The sequence below is a fragment of the Cygnus olor genome, chromosome 8, assembly GCF_009769625.2.
Source record: "Cygnus olor isolate bCygOlo1 chromosome 8, bCygOlo1.pri.v2, whole genome shotgun sequence".
Classification (NCBI taxonomy): Eukaryota; Metazoa; Chordata; class Aves; order Anseriformes; family Anatidae; genus Cygnus; species Cygnus olor.
The window spans coordinates 21,287,460-21,302,084 of record NC_049176.1 but is presented as its reverse complement, the minus strand read 5'-3'; the positions used below and the strand labels follow the sequence as shown (position 1 = coordinate 21,302,084).

At 60.8% G+C, this 14,625-nt stretch overlaps 1 protein-coding gene across 4 annotated transcripts; it reads left to right on the top strand.

Annotated features, from left to right (window-relative positions):
- The first annotated feature begins 339 nt into the window (after window positions 1-339).
- On the top strand, window positions 340-12,059 carry ELOVL1 (ELOVL fatty acid elongase 1). 4 transcript variants are annotated; one of them, XM_040566357.1, is made up of 8 exons: window positions 340-399; window positions 8,381-8,451; window positions 8,868-9,058; window positions 9,232-9,312; window positions 9,479-9,535; window positions 9,850-9,955; window positions 10,112-10,248; window positions 10,623-12,059. In XM_040566357.1, the coding sequence occupies exons 2-8, from the start codon at window positions 8,397-8,399 to the stop codon at window positions 10,875-10,877; spliced, it is 882 nt and encodes a 293-aa protein (XP_040422291.1). In that variant the 5' UTR covers window positions 340-399; window positions 8,381-8,396; the 3' UTR covers window positions 10,878-12,059. The 4 variants fall into 4 exon arrangements, with proteins under 4 accessions (XP_040422291.1, XP_040422290.1, XP_040422293.1 ...); XM_040566359.1 differs by lacking the exon at window positions 340-399 and adding an exon at window positions 2,302-2,447; XM_040566358.1 differs by lacking the exon at window positions 340-399 and adding an exon at window positions 7,090-7,240.
- Window positions 12,060-14,625: the final 2,566 nt, after the last annotated feature.

Sequence of the window (14,625 nt, the reverse complement as noted above, 5' to 3'; positions counted from 1 at the left end):
GAGCACCGGGACTGCCACTGGAGATATGCTGAGACAGCGCAGCTTTACATTTTCCCCCCACTTTAGATGACGGCAGCTCTCGCTGCTGCCCCTCGACCTCCTCAGGGAGCTGCCTCGCCGCTCAAAATCACCAAAACCGCCCCAAAATCCAACTCCCCCCCCTCCCCACAACCCCCCAGCTCCCCTCACAGCCCCAGCCCTGAGTTGCTGCCGGCGTGGGCGTGGCCACAACACGGGCGGGCCGCGGCTCCGCCGCCGATTGGCCTCGGGAGGGGAAAGCCCCGCCCTAAAAGGCGGAGCTTTCCGCTGAGGACCAATCCGCGGCGGCGAAGGGGGCAGGGCGGCGCTATTTCAGCGCGGGGCGGCCGTGGCGGCGGGCAGAGCGGGGTGCGGCCGGCGGTGAGTGAGGGAGGCGGCGGCGGGGGCGCTGCGCGCACGTGGGGGCGGCGGGGCTGGGGACGGGGCTCCTGGGGGGAGCGGGGCGGGCTCGGCTGGGGGCGTCCGGGCTTGGGGGAGGCTCTGGGGCGGGCCTGGCCGGGCGGAGGGTCTGTCCGGCCCGGTGTCGAGGCGCTGCGCGTCCCGCGGGCTGGGCGCCGCCGTCACCGCGGGTCCCGGCGGCGTGTTCCCCCCCCGCCCCGGGGAGGGCCGGGTGCCGCCGGGCAGGTGGCGAGGCCGCGGGGCCGCTGGGCGCGGCTGTCACCGCCCCGGGGAGGGGACGGCAGCGGGGTGACAGCGCCCGCCCCACGCCGGGCTGGGGGCTGCGGGCCTCGGGTCCCGTCCCGTCCCCCCCCTCCCCCCCCCCCCCCGCCGCCGGGGGCTGCCCCCGGGGCCGGCGGCCTCCGCGCTTCCGGGTCTCCGGGCGGCCGCGGTAGGCCCCGTCCGGGCCCGGCCTCTCCCCGCCCCGCCGCGGGGCCTCGGCGCCGCCCGCTGCGGGGCGGGAGGGGACGGGGAGGCCGCCGGGGGGCCGGGCTGTCCCCGCCCGGTGGCGGCACGGCGGGGATGGGGCTGCCCCCGGCGCGGCGCTGGGTGAGAGCGGCCTCCGCCGGCACCGGCTCCCGGCCGTCGGCATCAATGTGCCATTGAGAGATTCCTCTTCCCTCCTCCTCCGGGCAGCATGGCAGTGCCAGGCCTCCCCCGCGGCTGACAGCACAATGTTGGCTTTGAGCGCCGGCTGCTGTAGGTGCTCGGCCTCCCGCCCCGGCAAGCCAGCGGGGAAGGGCCCTGTCACCCTCCTGGTGGCCGCGGTGCCGCTGCTGTGGGTTCACACATGGGTCTGTGCGTGCTGGTGGCTGCAGGTGTCAGGAACGTGGCCGAACGCTCATCTGGCCTGCTGTAGGTGGTGCTGGGCCCTGTCTCTAGGCCCTCTGCGGGGGCCTGTGGTAATGGAGGGGCAGCAGGGAAGCTGCTGCTTTGATCTCCTCCCAATACCTAATGGGGCAGCATAACTAAATGGCGTTACTAAATTAGCAGAACTAAAGGGCATTGCGACAGGTGGGGAGGCCGTGGGGGAAGCAGGCTGAGTGCCTCAGTGCCTGGGCTTCTTCCCACAGCTGTACTCGGAGCAGCACAGGGGCTGCCTGATGCTGTCCTCGTGACTTTCTGCCTTGGTTCTGGAGTCCTAAGGGCAGGAAGAAGCGAGGGGAATGCCCCTTCCTACCCCGGGTGGAGGCTCACTGGTTCAGTGGATGGTGTGGGATCACACAGGGTGCTTTCGCTGCTGGTGCATTCCTTCGCAGCATCTCATCCACTCGATTGTCATGTAGCAGTGCATCCATCCTGCTGTGCTGCCCCGGTGGCAGCTGTCCAAACCCCAAGGTGCTGTCCACCTTCTCTCCTGCCAGAATGCAGCCGGGGCAGATTCCTAGCTGGATGTAGCTGACCTTCCCACCAGACCTGCTGGGCAGCTTCTTAAGGATGGTTTAGAGAGTCAAACAGTTGGCTGAGCCCTTGGGGCTCGACTGAGGGTGCCTGTGCCCTTATCTCCTTCCAGGGAAGCCCCTTCAGCTCATGGGTGTGCGCTGCTGATGACAGCCTGTTCCTCCGAGAAGCAGCTCCGTGCCAGCTGTTGCAGCAGCCTCCTCTTGCTGCATCTCGCTGTAGGGGTTAAGCCATGCCACCCACACAGCCTGGGCCCCTGTGGTCCTTCCTTGTGTAGTAGTCTCACTTCTGTTTCCTGAAATTCTGTTAGATATGGGGGGTTGTATGGCCCTTCGGGACAGGAATATAATGAAGCAGCCCTGGTGAAGCTGGGGAGGGAGGGGAACAAAACTCATTCTGACCCAGAGGTGTCTTGAAGCCTGTTTTGTAGGTGAAAACAAGTGAGTTTATTCAACGTGCGTAGTGTCTGCAGCTTTTCCTGGTGAAGAAGAGCTTTGTGTATACAGGACACAATGAAGCTGTCTTCCTTGCGTTGCTGCATGACAGACTGCTTGCTGCTGTGGGTGAAGGTGGGTGCCTCCCCTTCTGTGCTGGGGCTGCAGCACAGTCAGCTCTTGGGCAGAGATCCTCCCAGGAGGTATCGGGAGCCTGTGACAGCCCGGGAGATCTCGCCTGTGTTTTGTATTGGGTTTGTGCTAGCGTGCGCCCTGCTGGTTGTCGGATGGTGGGAGGACATGGGCCGGAAAGTCTGGTTCCTGCCCGTCCAACAGGTGAGGCAGCCTGAGCTCCTGCAGGGAGGAGCTGGTCCCCAGGAGCCAGGGCTCTTCCCCGCCGGAGCCGTGGGGCTGCTGCTGCTCAGATGACAGGCTGCGGCAGTCACAGCCAGCTCCCCGTGGCCTGGCTGCCGCTGGGACCTCAGTAGCTTGGGGCTGGTGGAGATGGCAACCAGCTCCGATGGCTCTGGAGTCTGCCTCGGTGCCTCAGTCTGCTTAATTTCAGCTTGATCCTTCCCGTGTGGGACGGATCAGGGTGGTGAGCTGTCACTGCGGCGGCGTGTTCCCCAGCTTTGCTGCAAGGGGTGCTCTCAGCCTGTGAACCTTGTTCCAGTTACCTCCTTGCTCATGGTTTGTTAACAGCTTCTTCTGTGCAAGACTGAGTTGGATCCCATGCTGCTTCTACTTAATCCTGAGCGGCTTCCCCCTCTGTGCAGGAGCAGTGGGAGAAGCAATAGCCCTGATCTTTCCTCTACACCTGTGGAGATAATTAGGCCTAATGCTGTAAGGTGCCTCTTCGTGGAGGGCTGTAAACCCTATAAAGGGGGCACCTGTTAAGCCTTAGGGCTGCTGAGATAGCAGTGGTGCAGCTCTGCTGCTGCTGGAGTCTGACATCTCTCGTATTCCCAACAAACGTAACCTTCTCCTGTCTGAAGGCGGCTGTGTGACCGCTGCCCGCTTGGTGCGGAGGGCAGGGAGGCGCGAAGCTGCTGGTGTGGTGAGGTCTAGGCAGTGTCCCCTTGTCTTGATGAGGAGTGGCTCCGAGTTTGTACTCGAGCTTCTTGAGTGGTCAGAGTTGTTGGAGGGCGTTCAGGAGTCTCTCCTTCCTGCATCCTGCTTTGTAGACTTCTAATGTCCATCTCGTGTTAGTGTCTGTCCAGTTAATGCCCAGGCCTGGGCCGGACAGCACACAGATCACCAGGTAATGATACAGACGCTGCTGTGGGAACGGGTTTGAAGCCCTCTTGTGAGGTGCTTGCCTGATAAAACCACAGCTGAGTGCTCTGGCACCGTGTCTGTCCCACGTGCAGGTCGGGGTGATTCCCTCTGCTAGAGGGCTCTGCAAGGCTTGGACTATTTCTAGTGGCTGGTGTCAGGGTTAGACCAAGCAGGGCTGATCCCTGTGCTCTCCTCTGTTACCGCTTAATCCTGCCCTCCCTGGGAGCCCTTTCCCGTGCACCATGTGGGGCTGCCGTCATCACTCTGAGGCAGCCTGGCTGTCTCCACCTCCTCCCCTGGTGCTACCCCAGTGAGCGGAGGCCACTCTCTAGCTTGGGAAGATGTTGGTTCTACTTCTGTAGGTATCTGGCCCCGTTTCTTTATTCCTTCACTTCATTAGTGCCTTGTTCCTTGGAATGCCAGGCTTCCCCCCAATATCGCAGCTCCCGTCTGTGCTGACACCGGCTCCCTGACCGTGCAGGCGCGGTGCTGGACGTGATCAGGAGTAAGCCTATTCCAGCAGCTCGCTTGACCAGGCCGGGGATGCTGTTTGTGGCAAAACACCGCTTGTGCTGTGGGTGACGTGCCCGGGTGCAGTCCTCTCACCGTGAGCTGCGTTCTTCTGGGCCCCCCGCACCCGTTACCTGCTTGGTTTTGTACAAGGTTACCCGACCCTGCTGCGGTGGGCTCGCTCCTTCCCCTGGAAGCTTGGGGGGGGATGCGATGGCTGCACACACCGTGCAGGGCTCGCCTGCTGGTCCGGGAGTCTCTTCTCACTCTCCCTTCCAGCGAGCATGGGAAGGGGAGGACGTAATCTCTGCAGGATGCCATCCAAAGGCCTGAGGGTTTCGCAGCCGCTGCCTGAGGTAGTGGTGTGCTATTAACACCCACCTGCCGAGGATGGGGAAACGGCTCCGCTCCAGACAGGTCACTTCCTGCACTGGGAGCTGCGGTGCCAGGAGCGGTGCCCAGCTCCGTCCCAGCTGCAGCTCTTGCGAGAGCTGTTGCGTGGCAAGGGCTGTGCTCTGTGCCCGCGCTGCGAGCGCGGCCCTGCTGTGCCGCCATGGAAGCGTGCTGCTGTGGGCGCCGGTATCGGCTGTGAGCCCTGTCCTCTGACATCCAGCATGCGGTAGCTGAGCCAGGGGAAGTGCTCAATGGCTGTGGGATTCAGGAAAGCTTCATCTTTCACGATAACCCTCGGTCTTAGAGCGGTCCCACTGCCCAGTTCACGAAGAACAGGCTGCTGCTGCTCAGGGCTGGCCAAGCTCCTCGTCCCCGGTCTTGCTCTGCTGCTGTCGTGCTGGGCAGATGTGGTTCTGCGCTCGTCTCGCCGAGTTCCCTTGCGTGTAAGCTAAGGGGAGCTTCCGGAGCTGTGACAGCTCTCGGTGACATCTGGAGGTGGCAGCCTCGGTGCTGTGTCCAGCCCTGTCTGCGACGGCTCCAGAGCCGCCAGACTGTTCTGGGTCGATCCATCCCGTGCAGCTGCCACCGGCGGATCTGAACCGCAGCTCCCCTGGCCCCGCTGGGGAATGTGGCCGTTGGGTGCCTGGAGCTGTGGGGACGCTGCTGGACCCGCGGTGGGTTTCTGGAGCTCCGGGAGGCGGGGCAGGGGCTAGCACAGCGCTGGAAAGCCGCTGTGACGGAGCTGGGCAGGGTGAGCTCGGAGGAGGCCTTCCCTGGCGGCAGCGAGCCTTGCTGCCAGCTTGTAGGACAGGGCTGGCACGGTCTCTGGCCGGCCGGTTATCTCCCGACCTCTGAGGGCTGCTGCTCCCTCGGAGCCCCGCGGGGCCGGACCTGCTCCAGCCAGCTGAGTGAGGACACGGTGCCAGCCCTCCCTGCGGCGGCAGCTCCGCGGCCACCGGCCAGACTGCTCCGGTGTCTGTAATTAAGCAGCGGGGAGTTAGGGTGGCTTCCTTCTCCCTTATTACAGGACTGATCTCCGGCTTGAACGCTGATGGAGCGGGGGGGCTGGGGCTGCCGCTCGCAGCTAGCACGCCTCTCCTGGTGTGAGTGGGCTGAGCTCCGCTCTGTCAGTGCGGGGTCTGACTGCTCTCGGGCCGCTGGGGCTCGTCAGGAAGGGCCTGGCTTCTTGCTGAAGCAGCACTGATCAGCTGCGCAGCTCGTTTGGAAGGCCATGGTCTACATGGTTAGTGTAAGCGAGTATCGGGTGCTCGGTGTTGGTTGTCGGGGCAGAATGTGGCCCAGTGCTCTGGCCCACAGCTGGAACTTTCCCCCGGGAGGGCAGCGACACCCTGTTGATGAGAGGTGCAGGAGGTGTGTTGCAAGGCCTGTAGATACTGTGTGGGGTGTGTTCGGGCCCCAAGGTGCTTTGGGATGCTTGAACCTGTTTGCTTAATTTCTCTTCAGCTAATCAAGGCTCGTCTCTGGGTTCCCCCATCTCCTCCCAGCCTCTTGCACAAGAGGCTCAGGATGCTGGAGGAGTCGGAGGAGAGTTTCTCCTGTTCGGAGGGGGCAGGCACCAACCAGGGAGCTGTAACCCGCGTTGTGATGTGCGGTGCAGCATGTAAGAGCAGGTGCCTGGCTGAGTAGTGAACCCCTCTCAACGTGCAGAGGAAATGGCAGGGGTGAGGTGAGGCTCCTGGAGATGTGCTGCTCCGTGCTGGAAAACCCCTGTCTGCAGCAGGAAGGCTGCCATGGAGCCCTTGTGGCTCAGGCTGGCCGGTGCACTTGGCATCCTTCCGCGTGGTGGAAGGTGATGCCTGGGTCTGCTCTTCAGCTGCCCTTCTGCAGCTCCACAAGGGCAGTGGCTGCCCTGCAGGAGGTGGAGGTGGCTGAGATGCCTCTATCTGCGAGGTGGGCTTTGGTCTCTGCCTGCTGCAGGACCGCGCAGCGCGCCAGGGTGGATACCAGGTCTCGCTGAGACCCTTGGAGTCCCTGCGGATGTGGCTGCTGTTAGCTGAGTGCAGCGGGATCTTGTTCTGCCTAACAGTTGTGGGAAAGCTCAGATCCCTTTCATAAAGGTCTAGAGCGTAGTTCTGCCCTGGTAGAGGTCCGGGTGCTTGCCCAGAGCCCGTGTTCAGGACGGGCCTTCCCTCGGTCTGCCAGGGCCAAACTGCAGCGAGCCCTCTGACCTGGGTCTGGACCGCCCTGGGACCCCTGAACTGCTTTGGTCTGGGGTCCTGGGTGGTGCTGGAGCCCTGCTGGCGCCAGGTTCAGAGTTACCTGTGGTGTCTGAGTGTTGTCCCTCTCTGCCGCGCGAGATGTAGGTTTGTAGGTGACTGATACTATCTTCTCATCCCAGCCTGCCCAAAATAGGCTCCTGTTCCACCCGAGACGTGTCTCTGCCCCGGCCCTGTAGTAAGACTGACTCACTGGCTTGATAAGATAAACACAGCTTGAGCAGTCAGGTACCTGTGCTGGGAACTAACTCTTGAGGGCTCCTCAATCTGGCAAATAAAGGTGTAGCTGGGTGTCGTGGTTGAAGGCTGGAACCCGACAGACGAGTTTGGAGCTTGCTCTCTGCCATCAGAGCAGCTTAAAGCTCCGCAGCTCTGGGGAGCTGTGTGCTGCCCGTCCCACGGCTGGAGCCCGAGCGGCTCTCGGGGATGCTCTAGTTCCTGCTGCGTTCTTTGGGCTTGTGCTGCCTGTGTCTGGGGCCTTAAATACTTCTCATCAGGGCGACGCTGCCAGTGAGTATCGGGGGATGGCGGTGAAGGGGCAGGTGTCTCACCCCAGCCCTGTTGCAGGGAGCTGGGTGTCACTCCCCAGTGCAGAGGAGTGGGTGTGCGTGGGACGGCACGGCGCCAGCACCGACGCTGCGCTAGGACGGGCTGGAAGGGCGTTTGTCCTCTGAGCGACGCCGTGGTTGTGCCCGGCAGCACTGCTGCTGTCCTGCCTGGGCCCTGACCAAAGGAGGGGCGCTGGCGATGGCCCAGGGTGGCTGGCTGCTCCCAGCTGGGACCCTGCTGGGGAGAAGGTCGCTGCAGCCTCGGCCTCCCGCTGCTGGCCTGGCAGGAGCTGCACGCTTCCTGGGCTTCCTGGTGGTGGCAGCAGCAATCCTCTGGAGGAGGCTGGGATGGGGACACGGTGGTTGGGAAGCAATTCCTGTGCCCCTTCCCGGAGGGGCAGGCCGAGTGTCTGCTCGGCAGCAGCCCCGCAGGGAAACGCCTCCTGCTGCAGGGGTCAGGAGGGGCTGGGGCCTGCGCTGCCTCCTTCCCGCTGCCCTTCGGGCTGGCGGAGCAGGGGAGGCCGGGGTAAGGATGTGTCAAACTCCCCTGCCTGCTCCTTCGGGAGGCTGTGGCTGGATCGCTCTCTGCCCCTGTCTGGAAGGGGGAGAAGTGTCACTGCCACGTAGGACTTGCCTACCCTCTGAGGTGCTGGGTTATGGGATGGCAGGACCCGTCAGGAGCTTTTTGTGCAAGGCTGTGAAGCCAGGACCTCTGAGAACGGCAAGCTGGTGTTAGTTTCTGAACTGATGGCTTTCCTTCCGCGTGCCCTGGGTCTGGCAGTGATGCTGTGGTGCTGCTCTTCAGGAACCAGTGGGCAGGAGCCCAAAGCTGGCCATAAAGGCACGGCTCTGCTTCGCTCCTGGGGGCTCGTGCCAGGGTCAGGCAGAGCAGTGTGCTGGGTGGGTGAGGCTCAGGAAGGAGGAGTGGGTAGCACAGGGCCTTACCGCAGAGTGGGTGCTGGTATAGAATTGGCTGGAAGCAATGCTGCGCAGACACGCAGGACCTGTGAAGCTGTGCTCGAAACGCCCTGTTGTGCAGGGCTGTGCTCTGCAGGCCGCCCTCCTGGAGCGGCTGCCTGATCTGCCCTTCCTCTCTCCACAGAGACAGTGCCACCACCATGGAGGGGATTGAGGGGATCGTGACCATGTATCAGGACTTCATGAAGAAAGCGGGTGAGTGTTTGGCTCTGCCCAGCTGCAGGGCAGGTGGCACTACGTGCTCTGCCGCAGGTGCGGGGATGCACCATCAGCCCCGAAGCAGTCCGGGTCTAGCTGCATTCTGCCTCTGCCCTGGCGTAGACGCAGCTTTGTATTTTTGGGGGCCGTCTGAGACTGTCTTGCTTCAGGACCTCTTGGGGCACCTGTCCCCTCCTGCATCCAGGGTCTCCAGGCAGCCCTGCAGCACAGCTTCAGGCTGTTCCTTCCTCAGATTCGTTGGGCTCTCCAGCCTCTGTTAGCAGGCTGCCCCCTGCCTGCGCTCCTGTCCTAGAACAGGATTTCTGTGTCCTTGCCTCCACTCCCCATGAGCGATGCTGGTGTAGCGGACTGGGGTGGGGATGCTTACTGCTCTGCTCCACGGCTCTCCACAGACCCCCGCATTGCTGATTACCCACTGATGCAGTCCCCGTTCCTTGTGATGGGCATCCTTCTGGCATATGTCTACTTTGTACTGTCCTTGGGTCCCCGGCTAATGGCAAACAGGAAGCCTTTAAACCTGAAGAAGTTCATGGTGCTATATAACTTCTTCCTGGTGGGACTCTCGATCTACATAGTCTATGAGGTGAGTTGCCAGCAGCAGGCTTTGTCTGGTTTGTGTGTGTGTGTATAAAGCACTCCCCGCAGGCTGCGTGGGTGTTGGGGAGCTTTTGGGCTGTTCCCTGCCCTTCTGAGCAGGGCTGGGGAAATGCAGCAGCTGATGTGTTGGTCCTCACCCTGATGATGCTCTTGTTGCAGTTCCTGATGGCAGGGTGGCTCACTGGGTACACCTGGCGATGTGACCCCGTGGACTTCTCGCAGGACCCCAAGGCCCTCAGGGTGAGTTCCCTTCCCTCTCCTGATAAATGTCAGGGCAGCAGGATCACAGCTACCTGCCTCTCCTCTGAGGCAGCTGATGTGGTACCTGGCCGTTAGATGGAGGCATTTGGCCATGGGCAGCATGTTCAGGTTGAGACAGGCCTCATGTTAACCTCTTGTGTTGCAGATGGTCAGTGTTGCTTGGCTGTTTGTCTTCTCCAAGTTCATTGAGCTGACAGACACGGTGAGTGAGTTACTGGGCAGGCCCTGTGCCGGGGGGAGGCTTGGTCTCTGCTTGCTGGATGGGGACTTGGAGTAGGTGGTTCCTTCAACCCTTCCAGTCTGGACTGCCTGTGCTTCTGTCTGGTGTCACTGCCAGGGAGGTCACTGGACTGTTGCAGAAGCCGCTTCCAGAGTATTACAGCTCTGGAAGCTGTGGGGTGACCTAGCGTGTGGTGGCAGTGAGCTCAGGGATGAAGCATCACTGAACGAGTGGCACGGCCGGCTCTAGCTGCTGCTGGGGTTGCTGGTCCCTGATGCGGTGGGCTCTCGTTGCAGGTCATCTTTGTCCTGCGGAAGAAGAATGAACAGGTCACATTCCTGCACCTCTTCCACCACTCTGTTCTGCCTTGGAGCTGGTGGTGGGGAGCCAAGTTTGGACCAGGTAAGATGGAAAGTGTCAGGGTGCACAGCTGGGGGAAGGGTGGGGTTAGCATCAGCCAACCAGGGAAGGGTTTTTTGACCCTGCTGGGCTCCTAGGAGCTGCTTGTACTGACTACTGCACACGACTGACTTATGCTAATGTGAATTTGTTTAACAGGGGGAATGGGCTCATTCCATGCCATGATCAATTCCATGGTGCATGTTGTCATGTACCTCTACTACGGGCTCTCAGCAGCAGGACCTGCCTTCCAGAAGTACTTGTGGTGGAAGAAGCACATCACGGCCATCCAGCTGGTGAGTCCGCTGTGGGGCGGGGCGTGTGCCCTCAGCCTCTGATGTACGTATGAAAGATGCAACCAGGAGCTGTAGCTGTCCCTTCTACAGCCTCCCACCCTGGGTTTCTAGCAACTCTGCCCCATCATGGTCTCTGACAGGGCATGGGTGCTGCTCAGCCTGCTGCCCCGGGGCCGTGCTGGGAGGGTGATATGCAGAAGCTGCCTTGAGACTTGTCCCTGTCTCTTCTGGCTGCTCCTCATCTTCTCATCATGCTTGACCTGTACTTTAGGGTGGGCGAGGAGCCTACTGGTTTCCCTTAGGAAGATCTGTAGTGGGAGATCCATGGCCCTGCTCCCATGAATAACTTGTCCCCGCCTTTGCCTTATTCCCAGGCTCAGTTCGTGATCGTCTCTGTCCACATCTCCCAGTATTACTTCATGCCCAGCTGCCAGTACCAGTTCCCTATCTTCGTCCACCTTATCTGGATTTATGGGACCATCTTTTTCATCCTCTTCTCCAACTTCTGGTACCAGTCCTACACCAAAGGCAAGCGGTTGCCTAGGGTGGCTCAGCAAGCAGCCCAGCACAACGGTAGCAGCATCCATGAGAATGGCACTGTCACCAACGGCAAGGTCAAAGCCAACTAGAGGGCGAGGCCCTCCCAGAGCCAATGAGAGCCCCAGGGCAGAGGCAGCTGGGACCTGTTCCCCTGCTCCTGGGTGCCACTAGCCAAGTCAAGTGCCTACAGACTGTTGTATCCCCGTGCCCAGCCCTCCTGTCCTCTGTCTGCATGCCCAGCCCCTCTGCTCTGAGCAGCCATGGGCAACTTCTCCTGCTCTTGGGAGGGCTTGTGCTGTTTCTAGCTGTTGCTGAGCAGAGAGGCAGCTGCCTGCATCGCAGCTGTGGGGCTGCAGTCCCACTCCAGTGTTTCCAAAGGAACTTCCCCCCAAGTGCCTGCATCTGGCCCTTCTGCCTGGGGGCCGTTTCCTTCTGAGTAGGACCAAAAAGAAGAGACTGGTCCCTGTCCTGGTGCCCTCTCCTCTTCCCTGGCTCATCAAAGCCTGTGTGGATGAACCGACTTGTCCCTGGTCGCTTGCTGCTGCCAGCTCCGGTGTGAGTGCTCTGCTCTACCATGCCTCGTGCCACCTTGTTCCATGCCACAGTGCTGCATGTCCCTTCTGGCCCCTGTGTGCCCAGGTGGGGGGGTCCTGCCCTGGTATCTGTGCTCAGGTGTGGCTGTGGAGAATGTAGGGGCAGCCACTACGGGACTCAGGGGCCCAGAGCTGCCCAGTACAACACACATGCCCAGTGCCTGGTACGTAGTGGGGTAGTGACAGCCTGAAATGCCTCTGCCACATAAGCCCAGGTTGCCTTTCTGGGCCTGGGCTAGGTGCTGAGCGTGTGCTCAGCCTGCAGGATCCAGTGGGGCAGCTGGTGGCTTGTTCAGAGCGGGGGAGGCCAGGCTCATCTTGCATTGGACAGCTTCCAGTCCTGCAAACTCAAGACTTGAGCAATAATTGCCCCTAGAATTTGGCTTCTGTGTGGGCCCAGCCCTGCTCTGGCCTGGTGCGAACGCAGTGGAGGACGGCTGTAGTGTGCCCGGCTGTGGTGTAACAGCGAGCGCCTCTTGCCTCCATCGATCCTCCTGGGCCTGGGGGCAGGTGCCCTCCGCCACTCAGCAGGGCAATGCAGCAGCTCTCCTGGGCCTGGTGCCCATCACCTGCTCTGGCTGTAACCAAAGCCGTAACAATGGCCTTGAGGATGAGGTGAAGGAGCCAGGCCCAGTCAGATTGGGCTGCTCTTCTATCATAAATAAACAGACAGAAGGAGAAAAGGCTCCGTCCTCTTATTTTCCTGGCTTGCTGTGCTCTGAAGCCGTTCCAGGTTTGTGGTCCTGCCCAGTGCGGTTGGAGGCAGGGCCGGGAGAAGCAGCAGGTGTAGCAGGTTTGTGTTGGGGGGAGAGGGTGATAGCAGGGTGCTGATGAAGCAGATGGCAGATTGTTTCCAAGCGCTTTGGTAGAGTGGTGCTGAGGGCAGGAAGTGTGTCAGGGCTCCTGTTGTGAAAGTGGCTCCACCCTGTGAAAGAATGGCTGGGGTGGAGCAGGGGTGCGGGCTGGGACCGGGGCCAGAAGCTGCTGCTTTTCAGAAATCCTATCCTGGCCCCAAGTGCAGAGCTGGGGGGGACCCCGGCCCCTCGCTTTCTGGAGGGAGAGGCAGGGGCACGCGGCTTAGGCCAAAGGAGTTTCCATCCATGAAGTGCCATGGCAGTGTAGGGTGGTACAGAAAGCAGTCCAGGCAAGGCTGCAGGGTGCAGCTGCTTCCTTCTTGCTCCTGCTACAGTGGTTCATCCTCCCTAGCTGGGTTCTGCTCTTCTCTACCAGCTGACAGCCTGCTTTTCTGCAGGGCTGCCTTCCCTATCACCTTGTGAGGATCGGGGCAGGCCTCCGTGCTGATTCACACCTGTGGGGTGAGGTGGAGGTGGTAGCCAGCTCAGGCTGCTGCTCCTGGCTGTGGCTAGGAGGAATGCCTGAGCCCAGCAGGCCTCCAAAGCTGAGTTTCACTGTAGGTTGGGTTGTGGGGTGGGAGGGCTGTACTGGAAACCCAGCCACAGGCCTGGGGCTGGGCCTGGTGTCAGGGAAAGCTCTGCATTGCCCAGTTAGGGCTCATTGCCCTCCTATTAATTAAGCCCTAAAAGGGGGGTGAGGCTGCTGCCCTGTGCGAGTGTTCTCCTAATTACTACTGCTGCTGCTCCCTGGGCCAGGAGTGGCAGGGGAGTTCTGGTCCCCGCTGCAGTGCTGTGCAGTGCTACAGTGGGGCTCAGGAGTCGCTGCTTCAGGAGCTGGAGGAGGCAGTCCAGCCCTGATGGCACTTGGCCATTGCTGAGCCTCCTTTCCCCTCCCTGCCCCTCCCAGCTGGCTCTTATTAAAGACAGGACTGTCTTTGCTTTTGCCCAAAATAGTAACAATGGTTTAAACTACTTACACTTGGTATTTTAAAACAGGGGCTGTTCCCTCCCTGTGCTCTGCTCTCCCTTCCTCCAATTGTTCCAGTTCGCTGTGATCTTTCCATGGGCTGGCTGCAGCGCTCGCTGATTTATACCCTGTCACAGCCAGCGCGCGCTGCTGCTCCAAGCTGCGTTCACACCCTATATGGCAGGTTCCTGGGCTTGCTGGGTCAGAGCCCAGCTCCTTCCTCCTCTCACCCAGCGCAGCAGGACCAGCACTGCACTGCCCCCCCCTTCCAGCAATGGCCGGAGGCCTTTCAAGGGGTGTGTAAAGCAAAGTTTCTGGGGGTGGGTGTGCGCTAAGGACAGAGGCAAAATGAGCCCTGGGGAAGACAAACTGCTATTACGTTGGGCTAGGTGGAAAAACTACACCAGCTTTTAAGCATGCAAAGCCTTTCTTCCAGAGACAGGCACCTATGACAAACATGGCTCAGCTGTGGATGCCACAGGGCAAGTCTAACTTCCGGCACCGCAGCACTTAAATAAGCAGCCCAGGTCTGGGTTGGGACAGGCCAAAGCTTGTGTCTGGGTTCTTCCTCATGGGATCCAGCTGCTGCTCAGGGTTTTGCTTCTGAAAGAGTTGCCTTTTCCTCCCTTGGCCTTCCTCTGCTCTTCCAGGTGGCTGAACTGGGGTGCACCAACAGCCCCCTGAGGAAGGCGCCTGGCTCAGGTGCTTGTCCTGCTGAGACTGGGCCCTGCGTCCACAGCAGGCACAGACCCCCCGGTGGGGGTGGAGAGGTGCTGGCTTGGCCCCAGCACAGCACAAGTTGGTACCAACGTTGCGTTCCTGTGAAGGCTTTGGTCAGCTTAAACAGCAGAGGCAGAGCAAGAGCCTGGCACCACGTACAGCATGCTGCTGTGCTAAGAGGAAGGGGAAAAAACAATAATCCACCTGCAGCTAATCACAGGCCCACGGGTGGCACAGGCTGTGGGGTATTGTTTTGCATAGGCCAAGGTGGTAATCAGACTGTGCAGCTCCCTAGGCTTCCCCAAACACCCACTGGCTGTGCTGAGGCAGGTGCGCAGTGCCCTGCTGCAGCTGAAGGACAGGCTTGGTAGGGCTGGTACAGCCCCACGGCCTCAGACAGCACGGCACCAGCATGCCGAGGAGCAGGGCAGCTCAGCTAAAGGCTCAAATGTGCACCCACCCCAGCTGCAGCAGCATAGCTAAGCATGGGATTTCCTTAAGTGCTGGGAGGTCAAGTTTTGCACCAAGTCTCAGCTGACGTGTGCTGCCTTGTGCCCAGGTTGTGCTTGGCAGTAGGTCTTACCCTCAGAGCAATGAGGGCTGCTGTAAGAAGGAGACAACCAGACAACCCAGGGGAGTGCACTGGACTGATGTCACATGGCAACCAAGCTGCCTGTGACAGTGTAAACAGCACCTTTGTTTT

Coding starts and splice junctions, on each gene's coding strand:
- ELOVL1 (XM_040566356.1), top strand. CDS start 8,801: ATGAGCGATGCTGGTGTAGCGGACTGGGGTGGGGATGCTTACTGCTCT. Junction 9,313..9,478: donor AGGACCCCAAGGCCCTCAGG/GTGAGTTCCCTT, acceptor CTTGTGTTGCAG/ATGGTCAGTGTTGCTTGGCT. Junction 9,956..10,111: donor GGGAGCCAAGTTTGGACCAG/GTAAGATGGAAA, acceptor TTTGTTTAACAG/GGGGAATGGGCTCATTCCAT.